Below are 26,416 nucleotides of genomic sequence, written 5' to 3' on the forward strand. Positions count from 1 at the left end.
GCTAGTGTCCTTCTCTGCTTCTCAGACACTGAATGATCACTCTGCCCTTGTTCCCTTACAGAAGGAAATGTGAAGGGGGACATTCCCTCAGGCTGACCCCTCTGGCTGGGGTCACTATAACTGACAGCAGTGGCTTTCCAACTCCTCTGAACACAACTCAGCAGGAAGTGTATTCTACGTTGCACTCACTACACACACGTGCACGGACACACACAAGTACAACAAAACAATCCTTCCCTACACGTGAGCAACATACTCCCATATTTTTGGTCCTACTTAGTCTACTCTATCTCATTTATTTAAAAAAATTGCCGACCACAACCCAACAAAGGATCGCAACCTACAATTCAAAGACCACTGATTCAGAGCACAGGAAGCAAGAGAAGAAGGGATATACGTGGCCCAGGGTATCGTTCTGATCGTGGCCTGCCTGGACTGCAAACCCGCATCAGACTTTAAAATCATGAGGGTGAACAACCAATACACTTACAACCATCCTGTTTCTCACTTCCAGTGCAGTGTTCAGTTTATTACGTGAGATATCCCCCGCTTTACTATAAAGTAGGCTTCGCGTTAGGTGACCTTGCCCAGCTAGAGGCTGATGTAAGTGTTCTGAGCACGTTTATCACAGGGTAGGCTAAGCTGTGACGTTCGGTAGGTGAGGTGTGGGAAATGCATTTTCAGTTTACAATATTTTCAACTTACGATGGATTTATGAGAGTGAAACCCATCATAAGTCAAAGATCTGTGGTTCGCCATTCGTGTAACAATCACTGACGTCAGTGACCTGGAGCCATGCCACAAAAGATGGAACTTGGGGGTGGGGCCTCACTGCCATCGCGCCACTGGCCCCAAAGTCTGGCTGGGGAGCAGTGAGAGATCTGTAGTCCCTCCTCACAAACAAGTCTGTTTCCCACACAACAAGAGTGGGGAGCTCTGGGGAGGGGGCAGTGCCTACCGGTGTGATGGGCCAGGCACACCAGGAAAGGGGCAGAGGAGCAACTCGTCTCCTCCTTCACCAGAAAGACCATGAGGTCTACAGTTCCCAGTCCCCCGAGGGTTGCCGCCATCCCTCCTCTATAATGTGCGCTCCCTGTCCTGCAAACACCGTGGACAGCTTGCGGGGCGGGGAGGTTCAGAAGGGTCCCGTTTAGCCAAGACGGTGGTCCAGCTAGGAGGCATCGCCGAGGCCTGGGGGGGCACGCTGTGGCGGCCCATCGGGATGGTAGAGGGTTTGGTGAAGCAGGGCCCGGGCGGCGGGGAGGTCGTCAGGGTCTGCGGGCAAGAGAGGCTGGTGGGTCTGCTGGGACCTGGCCTCCCGCAGCAGCCCCGCCCCCAGGACTCCCCCACCCCAGCTCCCGCAGCAGCCCCGCCCCCAGGACTCACCCACCCCCAGCTCCCGCAGCAGGCCGCAGAACTCCGGCTCAGCCTCTAGCACTTTGAGCAGGTTGGTGGACTCCATCCGCTCCAGCTGCACCTCCCAGTACACGTAGATCTTCTGATTGAAGGTGACGTACACGAGGCAGGGGCTGTTGCAGCCCCCTTTGCAGGCGTAGAGGCCTGGGGGAGGGGTGGCGGGGGTAGGAGAAAAAGGTTGGGGAGGTTTATGCCCGGCGCGGGCGGCATTCGTGTCAGCAGTTTCTATCCACCCATGGACGCCAAGCAGAAAACTAAAGGCCCTCTTTCTATTTCTTCCTTGCTGGGAACTCAGTAAAGCAGGTAAAACGTAAAATATCTGGCCCATTCCAGATACGGAGAACCACAGTAACAAAGCCCAGGCAGGACAGTGTCCTAGGAGGTGACACGTGCTGGTTTCCCATCTCAGTGACAGCCCCAGGGTAACGCGGGGCGGCTTCTCCTGGGTGGTGATCCCTCCTCCCAGGTCACTGCAATGTGGCATCAGCGCGTCGTTCAAGTGTTACCATTTTAGTGACCAGAGACACCCCCAAAGGAGTTAACGCTGCTTCCCGAGGTCCCCGATTTGGAACTAAGAGAATGGAACTTGGAGAACAGTCTTCAGAGTCCTGACATGTTCAGATGGGGAGGAACTTTCCCATATCTCCACACAGCAGGCAGACAAGAACTCATCCGACTCTTTCTTTTTCTGAACAACCCGCCCCCCATATCTGATCCTTTAAGATATCCAAAGATAGACACCTCACTGTCTTTTTTCTCCTCTTAGTTAAAACTGTAAAGATGGCAATCTGGTGCCCACTCACACCCTCTAACCGAAGAGCTGAAGAACTCGTTTGTTTACGAAGACTTGTGTCAGGGGCCGCAGTGAGAGTGGAAGCAAGGGGGACAGGTGTGCTTAGCAAGGGGCGCAGGGCAGGGTCCCACCTGCACAGAAGGCGCGGACGTTCTCGTCCACCTGGAAGCGCACGACGGTGCGGTTGTGATCAATGATGTATGTCTGTCCATCCCAGGCACAGGCGACCACCTCCTCGTACCCGTTGCCCTGAAAAAGGCCAGAGACAGGGATACAGGGGTGGCCAGGAGCCGTTTTATTTTATTTTTATTTTTTCAATTGATTTATTTTTCGCTGCGTTGTGTTTTTGTTGCTGCGCGCGTGCTTTCTCTCTAGTTGCGGCCAGCGGGGGCTACTCTTCATTGCGGCGCGCGGGCTTCTCATTGCGGTGGCTTCTCTTATTGTGGAGCACAGGCTCTAGGCGCGCGGGCTTAAGTAGCTGTGGCTCGCGGGCTCTAGAGCGCAGGCTCAGTAGCTGTGGCGCATGGGCTTAGCTGCTCCATGGCACATGGGATCTTCCCAGACCAGGGCTCGAACCTGTGTCCCCGGCTCTGGCAGGCGGATTTCTAACCACTGCGCCACCAGGGAAGTCCCCAGGAGCTGTTTTAGAAAGGCTTCCTGACCGGGTGGATGAAATTACGGGAGCTGTGGACTCGGCTCCGGGTGACAAACAGCTGGGAAGGCAAACCCCCTGCGTTTCTCACCGAACATGTCCCGGCACCTGGCACCAGAGGGGGCTGCTGAATGAGCCGCCCCCCCAAAAGTGCTCGCGACAACCCTAAGTAGTAGAGGCGATGCCACTCCCATTTTATATTGAGGAAGTGACGTCACTCCCATTTTATATTGAGGAAGCGCCAGCTTACAGAGACAAGCTCACTCACCTAAGGCCACCCGGCCGGGAGGTGGCAGAACGGGAACTCAGAGCCGGGCCTGTCCTGACCTGACCTCAGAGCCTCACGCCTCTTCTCCTAGACCCTCAAGCAGGCACAGCGGCCGCATCAGCGCAGCCCCACCTGCCGACCCAGGGGCCACAGCTCTGGTGAACACACACTCATGTGCGGACATCTGCAGATGGGCGAGCAACTCAGTTCTGGACCCTAAGAACAAGGTGCTTCTCTTTGGAGCCATCGGCTCTGCTGAAATGGGAGCTTCCCCAGCGGCACAGAGAACAGCGCTGAGCCCGTGGAGTGAGCGGAGCTCGGGGGCCAGGCCTGTCTAGGGAGCCTTGCGGTAAAGGCGCAGTCGGCGGAGAAGGGAGAATGGCCCCCAAGGGCCCCCACTCACCGTGACGTCCAGTTTCTCGAGGGCGAAGAGCTGGTGGTCCACCTGCACCGACCACAGCAGCTTGTCCGCCTCCTCCGTGAGCTTCAGCGTCCCTGCGGGGAGAGGCGGCCAGGCTGGGGGCAGAACCCTGCGCAGACCCTGGGCACACCACTGCCCACCCTGCACGGCCCATGGCTGACCCGAGGGACTCACCATCCAGGGTGCAGAGGGCAAAGAGGCCCGAGGCGCCGCTCTTAGGGCTGCGGCCTGCGGACGCAGAGGGAGGGGCGGTAGAAGGACCGGAAGAAGGAAACGCGAAAGGCAAGGCTGTACCTCCCCTCCCCCCTCACCGCTGCACCTCCCGCCCCGCCCCGCCCCGCCCCGCCCCGCCCCGCCCCGCCCCGCCCCACCTCGCTTGATGTTGCCGATGAGGTGAGTGGAGACGTTCTTGTTGTGGATGCGGCCGGACGTCTGGTGCAGCACAACGTCTCGGGCAGCGGGGGTCTCCCTGTGGTGGGGGACGGCGGCTAAGTGGGAGCCCAACAGAGCTTGGCTCTCCGGACCCGCGTGGGCCCCATCTCTGTGCGAGTTTCCAGGATGTGAATCAGCTGGGAGACCTATCGCCCACCCCACCTGGGCCAGTGGGCAAGTCGAGAGAGAGGGACGGAGCTGCCAGGCTGGAATCTCAGAACCTCTTCCAGTTGCTGCGTCAGGGTCAGGATTCCCTGGGTCCCGAAATAATCTTCCTTCATGGGGCAGAGGTGCTTGTGTCGGGACCCAGCTGAAGCTGCTCCAACCACAGACCCATCCACGGCTGTGGGCGCCGTGCCAGGCACCCCACCATCCACAGGCCCGCCCCCCTTACCTGGTACCCTCCTCGGGCCCCTCAGAGGTGGGAGGCGGCCCAGGGTCTGTGTTCCAGGTACACAGCAGAATCGCATAAGCACAGCCTGGCTGAGATACCATTAGCTCAGGAAGACCCATGGGCCCTGGAGTCACCGAGAGACTGTCCACCTGCACCAGAGAATGGGGGCTTAAGGGAACTGCTGGCGAGAGAAAGGGGAAAGCCTGCAGAAGGCGGGGGTAGGCAGGGGCCCTGGGACATGTCCTCAGCCTTCCAGGGCAGCAGCAGGGGGACAGGCAGCGTCCACGGGGCTCCTGCTGGTGCCACCCTCTCCACAGGGAGCACCTGCGCTCCCGCGGCGCGGATCCCGACGCGACACACCCACCATCACATCCCTAATTCTTAGCGCAATGTTCCTTCCTGTCGGCCTGTTACTGGCCATCTCCCCTAAGACCCTGATTCGAAGTGATCTCCTCTGGGTCTCTGTCAACAAGGTGGTTTTCCCTCCTTCCCACCCTGAGCCCCAGCCCCCGCCTGTTCTCCCACAAGCCCCCTCCAGGAGGGAGGCCCGTCCTGCTCCTGGGCTGTGGCCCCCATGCTCAGCCTCTCACCTGACCCTCCAGCATCCACTTCTTGAGTGACACCAGCTGCCCCGTCAGATGCTCGGTACCATCACCCAGGTCCTCCCAGCGGAAAGCCCGGACTACGCGGTCTGTGTAACCCACCACCAGCTCGCAACAGCCATCGCCATCTGTGGATCCAGAAAATGAGACGAGTTTGGAGCCAAACCTGTCTTCGCCAGCTGCAGTCCTACAAGCACGCCCTCCTCCCCGCCCCTCTAGCACCACCGCCACTGGCACTTGTTATCAGGTTCGACCTCAGGCCCACCTGCCGACCTGCCACGTCACCCCTTGAGCCAGGCACCCGCTCCCCTGCCTGCTCTTGCACCCAGAGCCACACAGCTGCCTCGCAGGGCCTGTCGCTTCTTCCCCGGGTACACGACTCGAGTGCCCTGGGGCACCCATATCCCTACCAGCACCTTTGAGACAGCCTCTGGCCCAAGTACCAGCCCCATACCCAAGCGGCTCACTCTCTTGCAACCTGGAGCTGTTGATCAGCTGTCCCCTTCTCGGCAGGGACTCCCCTGACAACTCCACTTAGAACAGCCAACTCGACCTCAACGCCCTCCAGCCCCTTTCCGTGGGCGATCTCCACGGCACTCACTACTTTCGAATATACTATTTAATTTTCTTACCACATTGCTAGTGTTTATTTTCTGTCCCTTCCTAGTAAAGGTCCAAGAGGGCAGTCACTTTTGTCTGTTTTATTCACTATTGCAATCCCAGTGCCTGGAACGATGCCTGGTTTATAACGGGAGCTCAGCAGCCTGGCGTTAAATGCACAACTGCCCAAACACTGACGAGACCCCTGGCTCCCTCGAGATCTGCTGTTGCCCCTTGACTCCTATTCCCTGGCTGCCTGCAAGACAGCCATGCCCACCGATGTCGCTGATCAGCATGACCTTGGTGTTGGCGGGGATGTGCTGCTTGAAGACTGGGCGCTGCTCCTCCCCGCCGAGGGTCTCGTGGTGCCCAGAAGCATCCGGGGCCTTAGTGGGCGTAAGGTCACACAAGTGAAACCAGCCCTCGGCACTCACGGCCACCACCAGGTTCTAGGAGAGACAGAGGTAGAGGAGGGGGCTGGTCGTCAGAGCACAGGAGTCGGGGATGGGCCGAGGGAAACCCGCAGCACCCTGGGCTTCCTACCTTTCCTTTATTACACACATCTCCAACCCCGACGCACGTGAGCTGCAAAAGAAGAGAAAGGGGCTCAGGGGGACACGCTAAGGGTCCCCAGTGCTCCCTAACCTCTGTGAAGCACGGAGCGGGCTTCCCATCACCGTCATTCACTGAAAACTCCTGCGCACGCCCCACGTCGAGAGGCCAGGCTAATCCCGTTACTGTGCTCTGGGTCCAGTTCACCAGACAGCAGTGTAAGGACCTGGGGTAGTGAAGACAAGTTGGGCTTAAACAAAACAAAAACTACATCAATTGAGCCGGACTATCATACTTCTAGAAGTATTCAAATGACTGCCCCCATTTTCTACTACACTTCGTACGATCAGACAACCTCAGCAGATCCACGAAGAACTAAGGGAGTCATTGCACCACATAAAATGAAAACCAGCCCGGCTGTGTGTGCGCATGACATCTGGGAAGCCTGGGGGCTTCCCTCCGATTCAAATGAACCCTTAACCAGTAGCTGGCGACCTCGGACACGCTGGGGAGCTCATGCATGCGGCCCAGCCTCGACAGTCCCTGGGCAGGAGGGGTCCCTTGCCCCTGGAGACCCAGGGAGCTGAATACTGACCATTCCCTGGCAGGAGCAGGTGAGCCACGGCCGGCTGTCATCGTTCTTATACACGGACAGCTTTCCACTGGTGTCTCCCACCACCAGTTCATTTAACTTCAAATGGAGAGAGAAGAGAGGGTTAGGCTGGGGTCCTGCTGAGCCACTCAAGCCCTTCTCGACTGGGCCCACTCCGCGGAAGTCACAAGACCTCAACCTGCATCTTCATCAACTTTATTAGCAAGATTTCGAGACCAACACAGTCACAGTCTCCCAGGTTCTTTATCTCCAGTTAGGGGTATATGTGTGTTGAGGGCAGGGCAGGTTAGAGACGGGCCAATACAGAATCTGTGCTCCGTCTCAGAAAAGTCTGACATCTGAACAGCTCAATGCCCCACACGCCTGCTTTCGGCGTTTCTAATTTGTCCTTACACATGGGATACGTTAGGAAAATGACCCCAAATACGTAACCTTTGGAGAATTTAACTTCAGAGCTCATATTTAATCAGGGACCAAATAAAGACAACGTCAGCTCTGGGGTCCTCCCTCCCCTGGCAAGGCCTTTCCACGTTGGTGCGTCTGAGTGAACACGGTTGGTGGCGGTGCCGGAGGGGCAGCATCCCAGCTCTGGGCCTCTGGTGCCCCCTAGTGGTGGCTAAGCTCCCAGGAGGGCCTGGAGCCTCTTCGCCGTTTACATGTGGGCTCCCCATTTCCCAGGGGTTCCTCAAAGGCTGGCCGCCCTTTCAAGGGGATAACGATGATAGCCAGCTGGCTCCAAATGCCATTTCCAGAAATACTTTCATGATTCCTTCTTGGGGGGACATCTAACACCCTTTCCTGTCCTCAGAGTGAATATTAGATTCTCAAGAGATTTAATTTTAAAGGCAACAAAAACATAACAGATCAACAGTAAGAAAAAATGAGAAACAAATTGGGGTTTATTAATAATGATTTGAAGCTTACATTTATTATATTTTAATAGTTATGGCAGTTTCTGGTGGGGACATTAGATAATAGAAGCATAAAACAAGTTTATCTATTTACATCAAACCCTCTGCACCCTGGAGGACTTCTGCAGACACACAGGAGAAAGGCTGAATAGCGCAGAGCCTCCGAGCGCAGCTGCCTGAATTTGAATCCAGCCCTCTATGCCTGAATCTTTTCATCTATAAAACGAGGATCACAAGACTATCCACCTCATAAGGTTGCCGTGAGAACCGAGCTAACGGAGGGAAGCATCTAGAAAGGTGACTGACAAATAGCAAGAATAACGGGGGTTTTCAGCTTCCAGTTAAATGCCTCCAAGGCTTGGGGATCTTGGCATCTTTCACACAATTCACTCTTTTTCTATACATTCATTCAATAAATGCTACAGTCCATGGTAGGCCCTCGATAAATGTTTACTTAATGACAAATTAAAGATTTTTTTTTAACAAAGAAAAATCAGAATGAAAGGGAATGCCCAGTCAACCCTTGAGTTTTCAGGGAAAGCTGAACAACCCGTTAGGGGCCCAAAGACAAATGCCACAGATCCACAGTTGTACAGCTGCTGAGAAGGACCTCAGTTTAACAAGGGCACAGACGAAGGAATAAAACTGTAAAACAGTGTGGTGAGTGCGGTGAGTGAGTAGATACAACTCAGTAGGTGACCTGGATGAGCACAATTCCGGGGTCGCCCATCTGCTCCCCAGCACTTCTGCTCCTCTGTGGTCCATCCTGGCTCTGGCCGCTGGAGGTTACTCAGTGACACTAAGGAACCCCGGCTGCAGAGGACACCTTCAGTCGGAAATGCTACCAGAGAAAGGCAGTGTGCTCTTTCTGTGACCTGCGTCCCCCTTCTAGACACCGTCTCCCCACTGGTTCTGTGGGGTTCTCGAGGGTGTGTATTCTATCCCTGGCTTCTCCCTCTGACTTAGCAGGAAATAAATTACTCGCAAATAACTTTAGGTTACTGCTTTAATGGGATGAAATAAGTATTTTTCCTGCCCCAAATCTCCAAAGGCTGGCCTGGAGAATCAGTACCAAATTCCTATCCATACTCATGCAGGCTGAGTGTACCACACCTGATTAGTAGCCAACTACCTCACCTACTTGCCCTTCTTTCAATTATATTTATTAATAGGCAAAACCCTTCAAACTGCTTTGAGATACATAATGACATTTGCCTTTAATAACAACCCTCATTTATTCAACAAACATTTACTGAGTGCCTACTATGTCCCAGGCACTATCCTAAGTATTGGGAATACAGCAGTGAAAAAAAGTTTTAAAAATTCCTATCCTTATAGAGCTTACAATGCTTACAACTAAGGTTTAAAAAAAAAAAGAGGTAGGGAATTCCCTGGCGGTCCAGTGGTTAGGACTCCATGCTCTCACTGCCGAGGCCCAGGTTCAATCCCTGGTCGGGGAGCTAAGATCCCACAAGCTGCACGGCACCCCCACGCCTCCCCTCCCCTCCCCAAAAAAGTAGTGTGATATACCTAATATTGCAGAACTGAGTGTGCAATTCACTTAGAAAAGTACAATTGCCAAAAAAAGCTGACACTGTGAAGCTAGGGAAAAAAGGCACATGTGCCCTTTTAAACAATCAGGTAAAATAGAAAATAATGCACATCTAACGTCACTTTGTTAATGTACTATTTTAAAATGCCTCCCTTGATTGTCTCATAAAATTATACTGCTGAGCATATGAAGAAACGAGAGAGCCCAGAAAACATAACACAAATTTATGGGAATAACTTTTTCCTCCCTAGACAGGATAGAGCCAAGAGGCCTCATAAAATACTTTTTCCATCACAGCGCAAAGGAGGCTGGGGGCGGGGTTGGGGGGTGAGTGATGGGGACGTTTTAGCCCGAATTTTTTTCCCTGGGAAGAGAGCACAGACAAGTTAGGGAGGTGAGGATGATATGTGAGGGAGGCAGAGAAGCGACGGGGTCAGAGGGTAGGAGAGGAGAGCAACCATGTGCTTTGCATACACACCCTCGAGGACCCCACGGAAGCCTGGCGACACCAGTGGAGAGACAGTCTCTAGAAGGCGGACGCAGGGCACAGAAAGCGCACTTCCTTTCTGTTAGCTTTTCATATGAAACTGAGATTATGGAAAAAAGTGTCCTACACCATCAACGGCCACCGTTCCCTTGGATGCTTCACCCCAGAACCCTCTACATCTTGTAATCAATGGGCCTCACTACATTTCCCTATTCTTCTATCACCCTTCCCCCGCCCCACGCTGAGCTACCTGCGGGCTGGGGCTTTTGAATTCCCAGAACGCAGCAGAGCCCTCGGCCCATAATCAAACGCTGCCGACGACGCTAACGCGTCCTGAGCGTTAACCGAATGCCAGACACAGTTCCACCTGCTCTACCTGTATTAAGTCACTTAACCGACGGGAAAAGGAAGGACGGCTGGGGGAGGAAAGGGACATGGACACTGAGCCAGTAACTCAACCGAGGTGGGCCCGCCGGGCGGAGACGCCCCGGCCAAGCGCCGAGAGCAGTCCGGTGGGCCGGGCCGAGCCGGGCGGTGCGGAAGGTGCTCCCGCAAGAGCCGCACGCGCGCTCTTAGCCTACTTCCGACGCTCTGAAAGGGAAGGCGGCCCCGGAGGAGCTGGGAACTCGGCCACCACAGTTCACAGACACCTCTTGGGAACAAGTGACTGACCAGGCAGTGCACCCGGTACGCGAGTCCCTAGAAGGACACTGGAGCAGGGCTCCGGACCAATCCAGCCAGGATGCCGGGTACCCCAGCCGCCCATACAGCCCTTCCCGATCCAGCTCTCAGCGCCGTGCCCGCACCGCCCGCCGTGCCCGCACCGCCCGCCGTGCAACGCACGCCGTCCACGCCCACACCGTACGCACTCGCAGCACGCACACGCCGCCGCGGGCGGCCTCCGCCGCTCCGCCCCACCCCGCCCCACCCCGCGGTCGCAGACGGGCTGCGTCTCTCCAGTGCGCATGCACTGACCGTGTCGTTATCGACGTCTCCGAGGCAGATGGCGTGTGGGAAGAGGCTTCCGCTGAACTCCAGGGCCACGCGCTGTACGTAGCTAACCGACCTCATCGCAGTTCCCAGGGCTCAGGGTCCGGGGAGCCCCGCTAAGTGTTCCCCGAGCCCCTCCCGACGGCCGCCCGAGCGGAAACCCACCCACAGCGGGAGCTTACGTCACCCCCTGCGCCTCCAATCGCTGCCTTCCTCGCTTAACCTGAGAGGAGGCGGGCCTTCCGGGCGCGCCTGCCGTGGGGGCGGGGCTGAGTGACAGGGCCTCGGGCCATTCCTCTTCTCCGCAGTCTCTGCGCGCCCAGGTCAGCCGACGCTGGCCTGGCCGAGCCGTTTCCTTGGCAACAGGGCTTTCGCGGCCTTGACCTAATAACCTTGACCTTGTCCTTTGTTGCCCTGGCAGTGAAGATTCCCAGCCGTCAGACCATACCTGAGAATCATAATAATCGTAATAACCGATGAGTGTGTGGTTTCCAACAGTGTTTAAAAAAAACCTGCGTAGCTCCCCATTATGAGTCTTGAAATGAGGGTAGTGAATCGGACCAGCTTTTTAAAAACCGAAATGGAATAAATGCAGGGCTTCCCTAGTGGCGCAGTGGTTGAGAGTCCGCGTGCCAATGCAGGGGACACGGGTTCGTGCCCCGATCCGCGAGGATCCCACATGCCTCGGAGTGGCTGGGCCCGTGAGCCATGGCCGCTGAGCCTGCGCGTCCGGAGCCTGTGCTCCGCAACGGGAGAGGCCACAGCAGTGAGAGGCCCGCGTACCGCAAAAAAAAAAAAAAAAAAAAAAAAAAAAAGGAGAGAGAAAATGCCAAGTAATCTCGAGTAGTTAAGGTAAGTATTATTTTTGTGAAACCTTTGTTTCAATTGTATATATTTATACGTGTATATACCGGCTTATCAAAAAAATATTTTTTTGTCCCACGGTGGGTGTGCTCTGTGGGTAAAAGTTTGAAACTCACTTGTAAAGCACATTGCACAATTATTGTTTCATGTAAATAGTGCAACCACCCTGTGACCTTGTCTCCTTATTCCAGTTTTTTGGATGAATAAACGGGTTCGGCAAGATAAAGCAACAAGGCAGAAAGTGATGGAGGTGGGGCTCAGACCATAATTGTTCGAGCCAAAACCCCACGTCCTTTCTGTCATTGACTGCCAGAGTTCCTAGCAAAGTCCTCAGGCTAGAAATCGGGGTCGCTGGGATTCTGGGTCTGCTCTGGCCCCCCCAGCACAAAACTCTTGCTTCCCTCCCTCGGGGGCCCCCCTCCGTAGCGTAAATGGGACATCGCCATCAAGCCTGGCCTCGGGGAAACCTTCCATGTTGAATCAGTGCAGCCTTGCTTTGGGCCTCATCAGTCAGGATATCAAAAGTATTATTTGTGAGATTCTACAGGTGTTCGGTATATTTTTAGGTTTAGGTTTGCAGGCCCAGACTGATCTACACGTTGGTCTTTCAGGGGTCAACATTGTAAAAATAAGGACGTCTACCTCACCTGGGGATGTTGGATCAGGGCTGGCCTACTTTCTACATCTGAACATAGTGGGAGAAGGCCCTGGAGGGCAGGACCTTTTTGTCTGGGGCCGGGGAGGGGACCGTGATTTCTAGCCTGAGGACTTTGCTAGGAACTCTGGCAGTCAGTGACAGAAAGGACGTGGGGTTTTGGCTCAAACAATTCTGGTTTGAGTCCCACCTCCATCATTTTCTGCCTTGTTGCTTTATCTTGCCGAACCCGTTTATTCATCCAAAAAACTGGAATAAGGAGACAAGGTCACAGGGTGGTTGCACTAATTGCATGAAATAATATACGTGCAACATGCTTTACAAGTGATAGCTAGGGAGGGGATGGCCCCTAGAGATCCTGTGGCTCTTATGGCCAGATAAGATGGGAACAGGAAGCAGTAGGTCAGAACGGCAAAGAGGAGATAGTCTGGACAGACGCTGGGGACTGTAGGTACCCTTAGGTTTCTGTTTCTTGTGGTGCATTGTGGGGCTGGCCAGGTCCATTCCAAGGCTCTGGGTCACATGTGTGTACCTGGTGCTTTAAATCCACCTGCTTACGGAGGAGTTGCATGCTGCTTTGTACCGCACTACCACATCTCTGTTCTCTCATCCTGGCTCAAACCCTAAGCTTCATACTAGGGTTAAGGGGTGGAAAAACAATCAATTTTAAAATGTTTCCCTCTAATAAGTGTAAACTTATTGAGTTCTGAATTGTTTCTTTTCACTGTATGTATGACTCCATTGTTTTCTCTTTTCCCAGCCCTGTGAATGAAATAGTAAAACAAAATAATTAATAATCCAGGACAAAATAGATGAGGATCACCTTGCTCCTGTCTCCCAGGGCCCTGGCCTGCCCCAGCTCTCTGAAATGGGACCCGGACCCGGCGCCCACCGTGCCTTGATTTGTAACTTGGGCTTCTTGTTCTTGACCTTCCTGTACCAGGGTGCCTGTTTTTGTTTGCTCTGTGTTTGTCATTTCATGAAGGTCATGTCATTATGACTGCAACCTGGATACAGTGCCTTTTGGCTTTTGTCAAGAGGGCCAGACAAAGTTAGAAAGGAAGGAAAGATAGGTCTCCGAGAAACATGGCGAGAATCAAGCCTCCCTGCCCCCTGCCTCTCCCCGCTGCACCAGTTACTTTAACTGCAGTGAGTGTTACGGTCCCAGTGAGTGGAACACAGGCCCAGGCATGGCAGAGCCACGCAGACAGAGCCCTGGCTCCGCAAGGAGACCCCTGTTGTTGGCCCTTTTTAGGGAGATGGTCGGCGGGTCTCCAGCGGCACTATCTAGAGCTCGTCTCATTTAGGCCAAGCGCTCTCTCCGCGTGGATTTTGGCTTCCTCCCCAGCACTGCCTAACCAGGCAGTCTTCCTCGTTAGATGACTTGGATACGGTGTTTGTGTGGGCGTAGCCGAACAATAGCTTCAGTAGAAACGTGCGAATGGCAGGGGAAGGGGAGGTGTGTTAAGCAGAAAGCGTTTCTAGGGAGGTTCTTCATCCCCCTCTTTCTGCACGAGTAGACAGGGTGGGCCTGTTCAGGGTGTCGGCCTAGGGTGCCCAGGGGAGAGACAGGACCTTGAAATGAATCTCTTTCTGCCTGTGAGGCCCAGAGCCACTCACCATCCTGAGGGTGGGGCCCGAGCTTCCAGTGGGCTCAGAGTGAGACTTCCACAAGTGTGGTTCACAGTGCACCTTAGCATGCTGAAGGTTCTAGAGGTCGCGAGGCGCAGAAAGCTGTCCTCACACTTGCCTGACCCAGCCGTTAGGCAGAACAGCAGTGTGGGCCCTGCTCTGAGCGAGATGGTCATTCAGAGCCCACTGCACTTGCGTGGCGTTTCCCCCGCCCGCCCCCATCAGAACCCGTCAGAGCTGTTGCCTGTTCAGGACTCTACTGGCCATTAACTGAAGCATGGACAGTCGTTCTTGTCACCGAAGCCCAAACATCAGGACATGGGCTTGAAACGTGAAGGGCGGTGAAAGTGTTTCAGGAGCGGCTAGAGGTGGTGCTTGTGCAACATTGTAACCGGACTAAAGGCCATGGAATTGTTCGCTTTAAATGGTTAAAACCATGTGAATTTCACCTCAATAAAAAAAAAAAATACAAACGTAACCATTTTATGTGTGAGGCACTTCTAACCGTGGAACCGGAGACTGGAGATCTGAAGGGAACGTGCTTGTCTTCGGTTGGGGGACAGGGTATGGCTGGTCCTCTCTTCTAGTCAAGGAACTCTCAGTTCACTAAGGCACTGCTTTTTCTTGATCATTCGTCCCTAGAACCACTTTGTGAGTCTTTCACGTTCTCACTTTGCGCCCGACAGTGGTATATTGAGTGTTCATTACGTGCTAAATAAGGTTTTGTTGTGTTTTATAATTAAGGATAGTTGGTGCGTCCGTTATCCGAGGTTGGCAAGCAGCTGGGGAACTGCAGCCGTAAAGTCAGCAATAACGATTTCCAGAAAGAGGACAAGAATGTCTTCTCACACTTGCATTGGCTTTTTTTCAGCACTGCCCTAAGCCCACTGTCCTTTCAACCTAAGGGTTACAAGGCTTTGAGGAGTGCTGGTTTGGGACCGGGAAGGTTGGTCTTTAAGACAGAAGGAATAAGGCATCGAAGGTTCCACTGTTTCTCTATTTCCAAGCAATAGTTTCCTAAAAAGGGACTACCTGTTACTAGTCCTGGCTAAAATGTCTTCCACGTGTTATTTCTCCAACTGAAATGAGAGTCACAGTTCACCCTCTCACTCAGACTGGTGTGGCTGGTGGAGTCCAGTGCACCGATGCTGGGACGGCACGCTGGCCCAGGCCCGCGGGGTGTGACCTGCAGCCCAAACGGGCTGGGAAGGCGCAGTCAACGCTTAAGCGGTCAGAGGGATTCGACTGGGACGCAGCACACGGTGACCCGCAGGGGCGCACACGGGAATGCGGGGGAGCCTTTCACAGGACAGGCGGACGGGGTCGGGGCACGTGGGGATGCTGGGAAAGGGCTGCTGGAACGGGGACTGCAAATACCCGGGAGATAAAAATCTATAGAACTTGACGTTTGGACCAGCACTAGGACAAGATAAACCCCATTTAAGATCTTCCAGAGACCACGTGGTAGTCTGCAGGAACAGCTCAGTTCTGGTTGCCACTGGTTCTCTTTACTCCACACATTCTCTGCATATGGAAAGATTTAAGTGTTGGTGAGGAGGGTGTGACTGACTGGGAAATAGACTTGCACCCGACCCAGAGCAGAGTGGAGTAGGTAGTGCATTTATTTTTAACCTTAAAGACTTCTGGCCACTGTACTAAAACTTTTTTTTTTAAATGAATATGTTGAAGTCCTAACTCTTAATTTTTGCTGTATTGTGTCGTTTCTGTGCGAGGGCTTTCTCTAGTTGTGGCAAGCGGGGGCCACTCTTCATCGCGGCGCACGGGCCTCTCTTGTTGTGGAGCACAGGCTCCAGACGCGCAGGCTCAGTAGTTGTGGCTCACGGGCCTAGTTGCTCCACGGCACGTGGGATCCTCCCAGACCAGGGCTCGAACCCGTGTCCCCTGCATTATCAGGCAGATTCTCAACCACTGTGCCACCAGGGAAGCCCAGAAGACAGTTTTAATGGTACATAAACCAAGGCTTGTCCAGTTTCCAGGGTTCTACAGATGTGCAGTTATGGTTTGGGTTTTTTTTTTTCCGCTATGTTTCAAATTCTTGGAATCCTACAGAAGCATCCAGAGGGGAGGGAATCTCAGGCATGCTTTTTGTCCGTCTCCATTTTTGCAGATGAGCAAAGAGGCTCAACTTGCCTAAGGTCACATGAACCTCAGGGCAGTTTGGATTTGTTCAAGAGGTCATCTCACATTCCAGGCAGATCATCTTTCAAGTTCTGACCCTTGGTTTCCTCATCTGTAATATGGGGCAATACCTTTTTTGTAGGATAGTTACAAGATTAAGTTAATCTGTGTGAGGCTGGGCTTACATCAGAAGTGCTCAGTGAGGGTTAGCTATTATCATGGGCTGCAGGGGCAAGTCTAATCCTGAAGTACCAAAGAGACCCAGACACAAACCCTAAGCCCAGGGCTATGATGTGAACCCAGCAGAGAGCAAGCAGTGGCACTGGGAGAAAAGAACACCCACATTTTAGTCCTGGCTCTAGCACCAGCCATGCTGTACGACTTGAACTTTTTCACAGAAATTCATCTTCCAGTGAAGTATAGAGAAATTTCTTCTGGAAGGAACTGTACAGGCATGTGGTGGGCAGGCTAACCATATCACTGAGCAGAAAGGACTAGACAGCCCCCACAGACGAGGGAGAAGGGCAGACACAGGCTCTGGCCGGCAGTCAAGACCATCCGAGGCTCAGCGTGATTCACTCACGCCCCTTGGCTTCTCTCCCAGGGCCCCAGAATGCTATAGAAGCCAGGGGTCAAAGCGCGGTGAGGAAAAAGCATAGGCTTGTCCCCACTAAGGCCAAGGTGCAAGCTGGACAGTGGGCCTGCGGGGCTGCTGGTGCTGCCGGGCTTGACGACTGTTCTTCCCTCTTCCCTTGTGTAAAGGGCAACAGGCGTGGGTCACACCAGGGCTTTCACTGTTAGGAAACCAAGACAGCTTGAACTTTCCACTGGATCAGTTGGGCAGAAGTAGACAAATCTAACCTCAAAGCAAACTCAGTCGCTTGGTCCCAATGTAGTTTAGATGTTTATATATTTTCCTCTTCCCAAGTGTCAGGGAAGAAAAACCAGAGCTACTAAAAACCTGCCAGGCTGCTGGGGGGTGGAGTGTGGGAGAACCACGGGCAGGCTTTGAGCACAGGCCCCGCTACAGCCCGTGTGGTGCGCAGGAGGCCCTGCTCGGGGTGGGCGACTCTCTTAGTTCTGCCCCCTGGTGTAGCCGCCCACGCCCCCCACTCCGAGGCCAAACACAAAGGGCTGCCCAACACCCAGGTTTTATTGTTTCCACTTTATTGCTCAAGCACAGAACTTGAGGCGAGCCTGTACCTTCAGCAAGTGCAGGGAAGAGGCTGAGGGGGTGGGACACGCCTGGCTGAGGAGGGACACTGACGGGAGGGGGCACAGGGGTGGTCACCACACCAGCCACACCACCTGGGGCGAGGAAAGGGGAGGTAACGGGCACAGCAGTGCTTCCCATGCCCCTAGCACCCACGTCCGCGAGGAGGAACTGGGGGGGAAGGGGCTGTCCAGGGGTCCCCCCTCCACCCCGCCTTCTCATCAGACCTCACATCCCTACCGCATGCCCCCTTCTACCACCTGAAAGACGGACAGAGAAGACAGAGGAAGCAAAATAAATAACGTTCTCGTGAGTGTGCGTGTGGAGGGACATTCGTTCACGTGGAATGGGGGAAGGGAAGGGGGTGACACCACCTAAAATGACCCCCCCGACCTCAATCCCCCAGCCTGCTCCTTTCCCCCTTCCCCCAAAGCCACCATCGAACCCGATAGAAAAATAAAGGTCTAATTCACTCAAAGTTCTTCAGTTTTTACAAAACTAACAGGGTGGAGGAAGGTAGGGAGGAGGGGGCAGGCAGCCGGGAGCAGGGCTGGGCGGGGCTAAGCTTCCGCCTCCACCTGAGGCTGGCCCCCTGCCACATCGTTCTTCTGCTCGTCCTTCATCTCCGTGTCAGCGGGCTGGTTTCCCGCAGCCGTGGCCTTGGCCTGCGAGAAGGGAGCGGGGGAAGGGGGTGAATTCCAGTTCTCATTTGCCCCCTGACGGTAAAGGTGACTCTTACCCACATCCCCACTCTCACCTGCCTGCACCCAAGTGATCACCTAGCACACACTGACACCAGGTGTCGTCTATACCCAGAAATACTCGTGCCCAAGTTAATAAAAAAATACTAACTGCTAACAGAATTATAGGGACACAGCAATTCCCTTTCCATGTACGACTTAAAGATACACCTGCTCATGTACAAAATTAATGAATTTACTTGATGGCAACACTGTATAAAAGTCTACTTGTCCACAGCAGCTACTACCATATGTGCCTACTGCACACTTTAAATACAGATAGTTCAAAACAATTTAAGTATAAAATACACATTGGATTTTGAAGGCTTAATCTGAAAAAAATGCAATTAAAAAAATTACACGTTGCAATATTTAGATACCTTGGGTGAATGAAATATTAAAATTAATTTCACCTATTTTATTTTTTTTAAAACACAGCTATTAGAAAATTTTAAATTCCAAATATAATTTGCATTCTATTTCTATTAGTGCAGGTTTAGAACACTGGGAGACTAAGAACTAGGGACCTGGGTAAGGAAGATACGGTGCCTCCGCACAGTGGAAGACTGCGTGAGCCTAAGAGCGAACGTAAAGCTCCTTCACACGCTGATGTAAAATAAGCTTCCAGGTATGAAGAAAGCACGATGCACAAAGCGGCAGGCAGAGCCCGCTGCCTGTCGCCAGGGATCACTGTCTGTCCCGCCAGCACACTGGGTGGGGGAGGGAGCCTTTCCACTACACCTGTGCAGTCTGAATTTAACCATGTACGTGTGTTACCTATTTAAACCTCAGTTTCTGAAACCTGAGTTTTAAACAGGCAGAGAACGTAGGCTGGCAAGACCATCAGAGTAGCCAACTCCTGACACAGGGGGCCAGACGGGTGGGGGGGGGAGGAGACCCGGGCTGCTGCTCCAGGCTTCCAGGGTCGGCACAGGCCCAAAGGGCCCGCCCGGGCTGTGCTGGGGACGAAGGGATGCCTCTGTCCCTGTCCCCCCTAACCGCTCCCGTCCCCAGCCTCACCTTGCTCTCCTCCCCAGCCAGCCTCTCAAACATGTTGGCGTAGAGCTTCTTCTCCCGCTCAAGCTGCTTGCGGATCCGCTGCTGGCAGATAGCCAGCTGGGCCTTGGCTGCTTTATTGCTGGGGTAGAGCTGCAGGAGCTTCTGGAAATCAGCCCGTGCCAAGTCAAAGTCGTTCACCGCCAGGTGGGCCTCTCCCCGGCGGAAAAGGCCCTTCTCGTTGTTACTGTCCAGTTCCAGGGCCTGAGACACAGGGAGCACACAGCAGCAAGACCTCAGATCCTGCAGCTTCTCTGGCCAGCACTGGTTCCCGAGGCAGCCCTCAGCGGGATGAGGCCCCACCCCAGGAAGAACGAGCCTTGGGCACCACACGGAAAGGACCAAGGGCTAGGAAGGCACCTCGTTTAGTCCAAGAGACAGACAGGGAAGACAGGTCTTTAGATGAAAGAGAAGAACCTGTGACATTTCCACGCTTTTTTTTTTTTTTGGCCGTGCCATGTGGCTTAGTCCCCCGATCAGGGATGAAACCTGTGCCCCCTGCAGCGGAAGCACAGTCTTAACCATTGGACCGCCAGGGAAGTCCATCTCTTTAGACTAAAGTGGGTGCATAGGAGGGAGAGGCAAAGAGCCGGGGAGGAGCGAACACGGAGCCAGTCCTTCCATCCAGTGTTTCTGCCCACCGCTGCGCCACTGCCTCTGACCACTAAGGCCAAACCACTTGCTTCCCACAGCCCTGCCTCTGGGCCCAGCACCTGAGAGCCCCACGGCTCCGTCCTGCTACCTCTGCCCTAGTCACTGCGGGCAAGTTCCAGACACGCCGGCAGCTCGCCCAAGCCTGCCCGTGAACACTGCCCTCGCTCTCTCACCTTATTGCAGTTCTCAATGGCAGCTGAGAAGGCTTGCAGCTTCAGGTGACACATGGCCAGGTTGAGGTGGGAGGCCAGCCGAAGGGCCTGTGCCTTCTGTGCGTCCTCGTTAGAGAAACTCGACTCGAATTCCAGCCAGGACACAATCTTCTTGTACTGCAGCAGAGCCTGCTTGTACTTGCCTTCCTGGAACGGGAGGGAGGCTCAGGCACCCGGCACAGCTTCGGTGGCCCCCAGCTGTCGTACCCTGTGGACACCGGTGGCCCACAGGCGTGAGAAAGCCCCGTCCCGCCCAACCCCTACCGCCGGCCTGACCAGGCGGCTCGGGTCCACTTGGGGACAGGTCCTCGGGAGCGTGCTCAGGGCCACGCGGCAGGCTCACCTTGAAGTACATGGTGCCCCGCTCCTTCACTATAGTGCTCTGCTCCAGCTTCTCCTCTGAACTCATCTCCCAGGATTCCTTGGCCTGCCGTACCCCAAGGGAGAAACAAAGTTGTCAGCCACCCCAGGGAGTCACGTCCAGGGTGGGACCTGACTTCAGGGTAGGGAAGACCTTGAACAAACTCACCTTCTCAAAACTCTTGAGCTGTACTTCATACTTCAGCTCAGCATTTGGTGGGATCTGGAACTTTTCCTTCCCAACGCTGCCAAAAGCATAGCTGTGGGGCAGGAAAACGCTAGGTCATCTCAGCAGCACTTAACCTGCTCCACACTGAAAGGGCTTCCTGTTTCCTGCAAAGTACCTCCTCATCGCTTCGGTCTTGGTTCAGATGTTTCCTGCTTGGCAAAACCTTCCCTGACCCCTTCACACAATTCCTTGGGCTCTCACTTAGCATGTTACAAATCTTTCTAGTAACTCACATGACACACAGGCACGATTACTAATTTAAATGGTAGCCCACAGAGCAATGAGTCACTAGAAGGTGGCAACAGTGTCTCTGAATAACTAAGGATTTTCAGCACTGTGTCCGGCACACAGTAGGTGTGTTTCAATAAATACAGTTAATGACTGAATGAACAGAAGATGAAAATCTTGATGTCACTAGAAAAGGGAAGCTGTAGCAGCATGACTGAAAACATCAGGTTTGGATTCAAGGAGATCGTGATGGCGTGCGTGCAGGGTGCCCAGAGCCCAGTGACCGCACGCAGGGGAGGCGTACAAAGGGCCGGTTACACAACTCAGTGTGGACGAGTAGATCTGACCTTGGCCCACCCACCTGTTCTACAGACTGCCACACCTGGGCCAAAGTGTACCTCACCTGGGCTTGAGATACACGATGGAATGTTCTCCTTTTTCCATGCGCTGAATGGCTTTCTCCAGCCCACAAGGCAGATCCACGCTCTCCCCCTCGCCGACCTCAAAGCGGAGCTCCCGGCGGTCAAAGATCTGGTCCTTGTAGTACCCTTCCAGCGCAACTGGCGTGAAAGCAGGCAGGAGACTGAGGAAGGATGCCGCCACAGCCGCCCCCATTGCCTCGTCACTTCCTGCTCCCCAAACGCCCTTCGGCCTTCTCACACGTGCAGGAGCGTCAAGAGGGTGTGGTTCAGCCCCTCGCTTCACAGAGGAGGGTACTACAAGGACAGGCGACACGGGGCGTGCACACCAGAACCCGACCGAAACCCCACCTGCCCCGCCTCACCCTCCACGAGGGCGCCATCGTTGGGCTTGGCGTGGCCTTCCCCCCGAGCCCGGATTCTCCTGATGATCCCGCCGTCTTCTTCGTCCGTCAGGTCCTCTCCCTTGAACTCAAACAACTCCACCTGTGGGACAGGGTGCAAGGGGTCACAGCTCCTCTCTCGCTCGGAAGAGTCCCTAGTAAATGCCAGAGCAAGTCTGACCACGAGGGCAGCGACAGCGGGAGTGGCCCAAGTGGCAGTTCTGCGAGGTTCCCGGGAGCTGCCCTGGCTCAGCTTAGGCAGACGCGGGCAGGCCGCAGGGCTTCACTCCACCTCAGGAGATCACTCTATGCGCTCGCTACTCCCGTAACAGTGTGCTCTCCAGACAGCCCCAACCCAGCTACTGGACAAGCTCGGCCCGACGGGCGTCAGCAGCCACCCAACGCCTCTCACCAGCCTTCCCAACGTTCTCCCGGCATCCACTCGGTGGGGCTCAACCACCTTCAAGTGTGAACACTGTCACGTTCCAGCTCCTTGGCAAAGGTTCTCCTCCCCGCCCCACACAGCGGGCATCTCTCCCCTCCTATCGTCTCCCGACCCACGCGGCGGGCGTCTCTCCCCTCCTATCGTCCCCCGACCCACGCGGCGGGCGTCTCTCCCCTCCTATCGTCCCCCGACCCACGCGGCGGGCGTCTCTCCCCTCCTATCGTCCCCCGACCCACGCGGCGGGCGTCTCTCCCCTCTATCGTCCCCCGACCCACGCGGCGGGCATCTCTCCCCTCCTATCGTCTCCCGACCCACGCGGCGGGCATCTCTCCCCTCCTTTCATCTCCGGAGCTCCGATATTCTCTGCTGTCAGTCACCACTCTATGTAGATAATGACCTCCTGATTCCTTTCAGTTAGAACCCATCGCTTCTGGGCACCGCCCCAGAGATAAACAGGCCTCAAGCCCTCACCCTGCTGCTTCAAGGCTGAAAAGGGGTGCGTGGCTACCTCTTCCCACCTGAGCCCTCATCACTGACCACTTTCTGGCAGCAGCAGGTTACATGCATGGCAAAGCTAGCCGCTCTCTCCATTCCTCCCCTTCCCCCGAGGGCAGGCCCTCAGCCTTCGCTACATTGTCTCCGAGAGGCAGGAAGCGCTGGAGGGCAGCCAGGCCCTGGGCTGAGACAAGGCTGGCTCTTTGCCTTGCTCTCTGTGGCCACTCACCTCGAACACAAGCGTGGCGTTGGGAGGGATCTTGGGAGGGCTGCCCGCCGAACCGTAGGCGTATTCTGGCTTGCAGGTGATGTGGCACACTTCCCCCACCTTCATGGTCGCTACAGCAATATCCCAAGCCTTGATGACCTCCCCTGTAGGTACAGAAAACAAACAGATCGAGACTTCCCTGGTGGTGCAGTGGTTAAGAATCCGTCTGCCAATGCAGGAGACACGGGTTTGAGCCCTGGTCCAGGAAGATCCCACATGTCGCGGAGCAACTAAGCCCGTGTACCACAATTACTGAGCCCGCGCTCTAGAGCCCACGAGACACAACTACTGAGCCCACGTGCCACAACTACTGAAGCCTGTGCTTTGCAACAAGAGAAGCCACCACAACAAGAAGCACACGCACCACAACGAAGAGTAGCCCCCGCTCGCCGCAACTAGAGAAAGCCCGTGTGCAGCAACAAAATCCCAACACAGTGAAAAATAAATAAATAAATTTATTTAAAAAAAAAAAAGGAAGAAAGGAAAGAAAACAAACAGGTTCTCCTTGGCAGGGATCTGACTCTGAGTTCAAACAGTGGCCTCAGAGACTTACTGTCTCATGCCCAAGGGGAAGCTGGACACTCTTTAGAAATGGGACCAGGAAGGTAGAAAACCTGCTTGCAGACCACTTTAAAAAAAAAACAAAAAAAACCAAACCACTCAACTCTGGAACAAAGGGGTTCAAGAAAACAAGGCAGTCCATCCTTGAAGAGGAAGCAAGGCGTTCAGAGGTGATCAGGGGAATGAGAGATAAAAATCAATACAGTTCCAGGACCTCCCTGGTGGCGCAGTGGTTAAGACTCGGCGCTCCCAATTCAGGGGGCCTGGGATCGATCCCTGGTCCTCGAACTAGATCCCACATGCATGTCGCAACTAAGAGTTCGCATGCCACAACTAAGGAGCCGGTGAGCTGCAACTAAGGAGCCTGCCTGCCACAACTAAGATCTGACGCAACAAGGAAATAAATAAAAATTTTAAAAAATCAACATAGTTTCAGGACAGTGGAAACAAAAAAAAAGGAAAAAATTAAGATTGTAACAAAGCCTTCCTTTTTGAACTCCTGAGAATACTGTTTCTGCTTGTGACAGCTCACACACCCCGATCCCACCAGCCCGCTAACCATGCCCACCTTTCCCCAGGTCGAAGGAGAATCTGTCCTCGCGGTCCAGGCTGGAGTCAAACTTGGTGCCATCCATCAGCCAGCCCGTGTAGTGGACAGAGACTCGGTCCCCGATCATGGGCATCTCCGTGCCTGTGCCCTCTCGCTTGATGACCTGGAGGAAGGGGAGAAGGTGAGCACCTGGGCATGGACGCAGAGGCACCACGACTACCCGCACGCCTCTGACCAGAACGTAAACAGACTCTTCTGCCTCCTTGTAAGTAACTCGACGAGCCCATCATCAAATGACTGCTGTGGAGCTTGGTTAGAACCAACTGACCTCCCTGTCTTCCACTACGACGTGACTCGGTGTGAAACACTGGAGACAAAACAACACCTGAGTTCAAGTTTTTGCCGTATGCTCTTGTACAAGTCACTTTCACTCTCCAGACCTTATTTGTAAAGTAGTAATCATAATCCCTATCAGAGTTGTTACAGGACTAAACCGGTGAAAGACTGAATAATTATCAGCAACAAAGGGAAAAGTATTTATGCTACGTTTCCTCATTCTTCCTAAACATCAGTCATCAGCTCAGGATCTAGTTTAGAGAGAAAAGAGGAATATGAATAACGAAAAGAACAGGAGCAGTCCGGGAGAGGTAAAAAAGCAATCAGCAGGTCACAGGTGAGCCCGGGCGCGCAACCAGGCCCTAAGCTCTGACTTGGGAATTGAGCATTCGTGACTAGCAGGCTACTGAAGTCCTTGGTTTCAGGGCTAGAGCATTGCCCAGGAACTTCTAAGACTCTTGCTTCTCTTCTTCACCATTTATAAAATTTGGTGGCTCTGTGGGCTCCCTGGTACGTGTGTGGTCACCCTCTAAGGGAAAGCTTCCACGATGGAATGGATGTGGACTTAAATAGCAATAGAAAAGGAAAGGGGAAGGAATGGAGAATCAAAGAGAAAGAGTCTCCCGGGAAGCCGCGTCCCCACTGGGAGAGCAGCCAGGTGCGTTCTGCACCAGCTAAGAGCGCCCCGAGGTCTCGAGCTCGCCCAGGGCACACGCGCACGTGGGGCTGAGCAGTGGGAAGCCAGGAGGGGAGACGCTGGGTGAGGACTCGGCACGAATCCGGGCTAGGATTTCGCTATCCTGGACAGCGCAGAAGCAGCTCCGAACCGCAGCCGGCTGTCCTGACGTGGGTCAAGATGCCCCGCTGCCTGGGTCCCAGACCCCTCCCCTGGCTCCTTGGGCGGTAACACGGTTTCGGGCGCCCAAGCAAAGCACCTCCTCCCAGCCCCGCACCCCGCGCTCAGGAAGGCCCGGGGAGGAGGGGGGGTGAACTACAGGTCCCGGCATGCAGCGGGGCGGGGGGAGGGGGACAGCATGGCCGAGCGGGTGACCTAGCCGGGTCCCAGCCTTTAGAAAAGGGGTGACAAGAAGGCGGAGGGCGCCGGGTCCGCGCGCCAAGTCGCACAAAGGCCGGCAGGCCAGGAAATAACTCCTGGGACCCGCTTCGCGTCCTGGCTAATGTTTAACTGCCAGGGTCGGCGAGCTCCGCACCCCCGAGGCGCAGGCGGCCGGGGGGGCTCCCCGGCGGCGGTGGCGGCGGCGGCAGGGAAGGAGCCGGCCGCGAGGTCCCGGGTCGCAGAGAGGGGTGGTGCACGCCGCCCGGCCCCCCGCAGCTCACGCGCCCGCCCCCCCGGCGCGCCCCTCCCCGCGCACGCGGCGGCCGGAGCAGGCGCTGCGCTCCCGGGCCTGGGGGACTGGGGAGCACTCAGCCCAGACCTCCTCCTTCCGAGCGTGTGGCCACCCTCCCGCCCCGAACCGGCGGCCCGACCAGCAAGGCGGTGCGCCCGGCCACGGCTGCACGCCGCGGTCAACGGCCGGCCGGGAGGCTGCAGAGGCGGCCGTCCGAGCCCCGAGCCCCGAGCCCCGGCCGGCTACTGAAGCGCGGCGGCGACGGGCTCTCGGCGCCCCCCGCCGCCCCGGGGCGCCCCCCGCCGCCCCGGGGCGCCCCCCGCCGCCCCGGGGCGCCCCCACCCCTTACCTTAAGCACTCCCTCATCCTGCTTGGGACTGATGTCCACCCCCTCGAGGGGCAGCGGCGCCGACTGCGCTCCGCTGTCTGCAGCCTTCGTCTCCTCTGCGGTCATCGTGCCGTTCCTCGGGCAGCGGGCGCCGGTCAGTGCGCGGCTGTGCGGGCGGCCGGCCGTGGCTCGCGCACCTCTGCTCCGGCGCGGGCGGGCGCAGGAGGTGGGTCGTGGGCGGCCGGGGGAGCGATTGGTCCCACCGCCGCGGAGGGAGGGGCTGGGAGGAGCCGGGCGGCCGCGAAGGACGTGGGGGGAGAACTTTCTAGAGACGGCGGCCGGTTCGGGCTCTGGCGCTCAGGGCGCTCCTGCGAAAGGTGGTTTCTGGTTCGTTCCTCCCGCCGGCCGCCTGGCCCCGCCCCGGTCCTGGGACCCTCGGACTCCCGGGCCAGCCCTCGCTCCCGCGGCGCGCTCTCCCGGCCTCCCCCCGCCCCCCGTCCCCCGTCCCCCCGGTCTAACCGGATTCTTCCAGATCCTTCTCGATCCTCCGCAGCGTCCGACGCCGCGCCGCCGGACGTGGGCGCCGCGCGTGCGTCTCCCCGGCCCGAGACGCGGGC

General features: G+C 55.4%; 2 protein-coding genes across 6 annotated transcripts; both read right to left on the reverse strand.

Moving 5' to 3' along the window:
- Positions 1–497: 497 nt before the first annotated feature.
- Positions 498–10,895, reverse strand: ITFG2 (integrin alpha FG-GAP repeat containing 2). Of its 5 annotated transcripts, none has more exons than XM_060164341.1 (12): positions 10,669–10,895; positions 6,726–6,821; positions 6,122–6,163; positions 5,856–6,027; positions 4,967–5,106; positions 4,377–4,525; positions 3,922–4,019; positions 3,725–3,778; positions 3,533–3,624; positions 2,341–2,458; positions 1,391–1,560; positions 498–1,291 (listed from the first exon to the last, which is right to left on the reverse strand). In XM_060164341.1, the coding sequence occupies exons 1-12, from the start codon at positions 10,762–10,764 to the stop codon at positions 1,172–1,174; spliced, it is 1,347 nt and encodes a 448-aa protein (XP_060020324.1). In that variant the 5' UTR covers positions 10,765–10,895; the 3' UTR covers positions 498–1,171. The 5 variants fall into 5 exon arrangements, with proteins under 5 accessions (XP_060020324.1, XP_060020322.1, XP_060020325.1 ...); XM_060164339.1 differs by having other exon boundaries at positions 498–1,275; positions 10,669–10,894; XM_060164342.1 differs by having other exon boundaries at positions 498–1,275; positions 1,387–1,560; positions 10,669–10,893.
- A 6,759-nt stretch (positions 10,896–17,654) lies between these two features.
- Positions 17,655–26,135, reverse strand: FKBP4 (FKBP prolyl isomerase 4). Its single transcript, XM_060164349.1, has 10 exons — positions 25,821–26,135; positions 23,805–23,949; positions 22,637–22,779; positions 21,450–21,570; positions 21,069–21,225; positions 20,378–20,468; positions 20,192–20,275; positions 19,810–19,995; positions 18,947–19,186; positions 17,655–17,851 (listed from the first exon to the last, which is right to left on the reverse strand). The coding sequence occupies exons 1-10, from the start codon at positions 25,923–25,925 to the stop codon at positions 17,747–17,749; spliced, it is 1,377 nt and encodes a 458-aa protein (XP_060020332.1). The 5' UTR covers positions 25,926–26,135; the 3' UTR covers positions 17,655–17,746.
- Positions 26,136–26,416: the final 281 nt, after the last annotated feature.

The sequence above is a fragment of the Lagenorhynchus albirostris genome, chromosome 11, assembly GCF_949774975.1.
Source record: "Lagenorhynchus albirostris chromosome 11, mLagAlb1.1, whole genome shotgun sequence".
NCBI lineage: Eukaryota > Metazoa > Chordata > Mammalia > Artiodactyla > Delphinidae > Lagenorhynchus > Lagenorhynchus albirostris.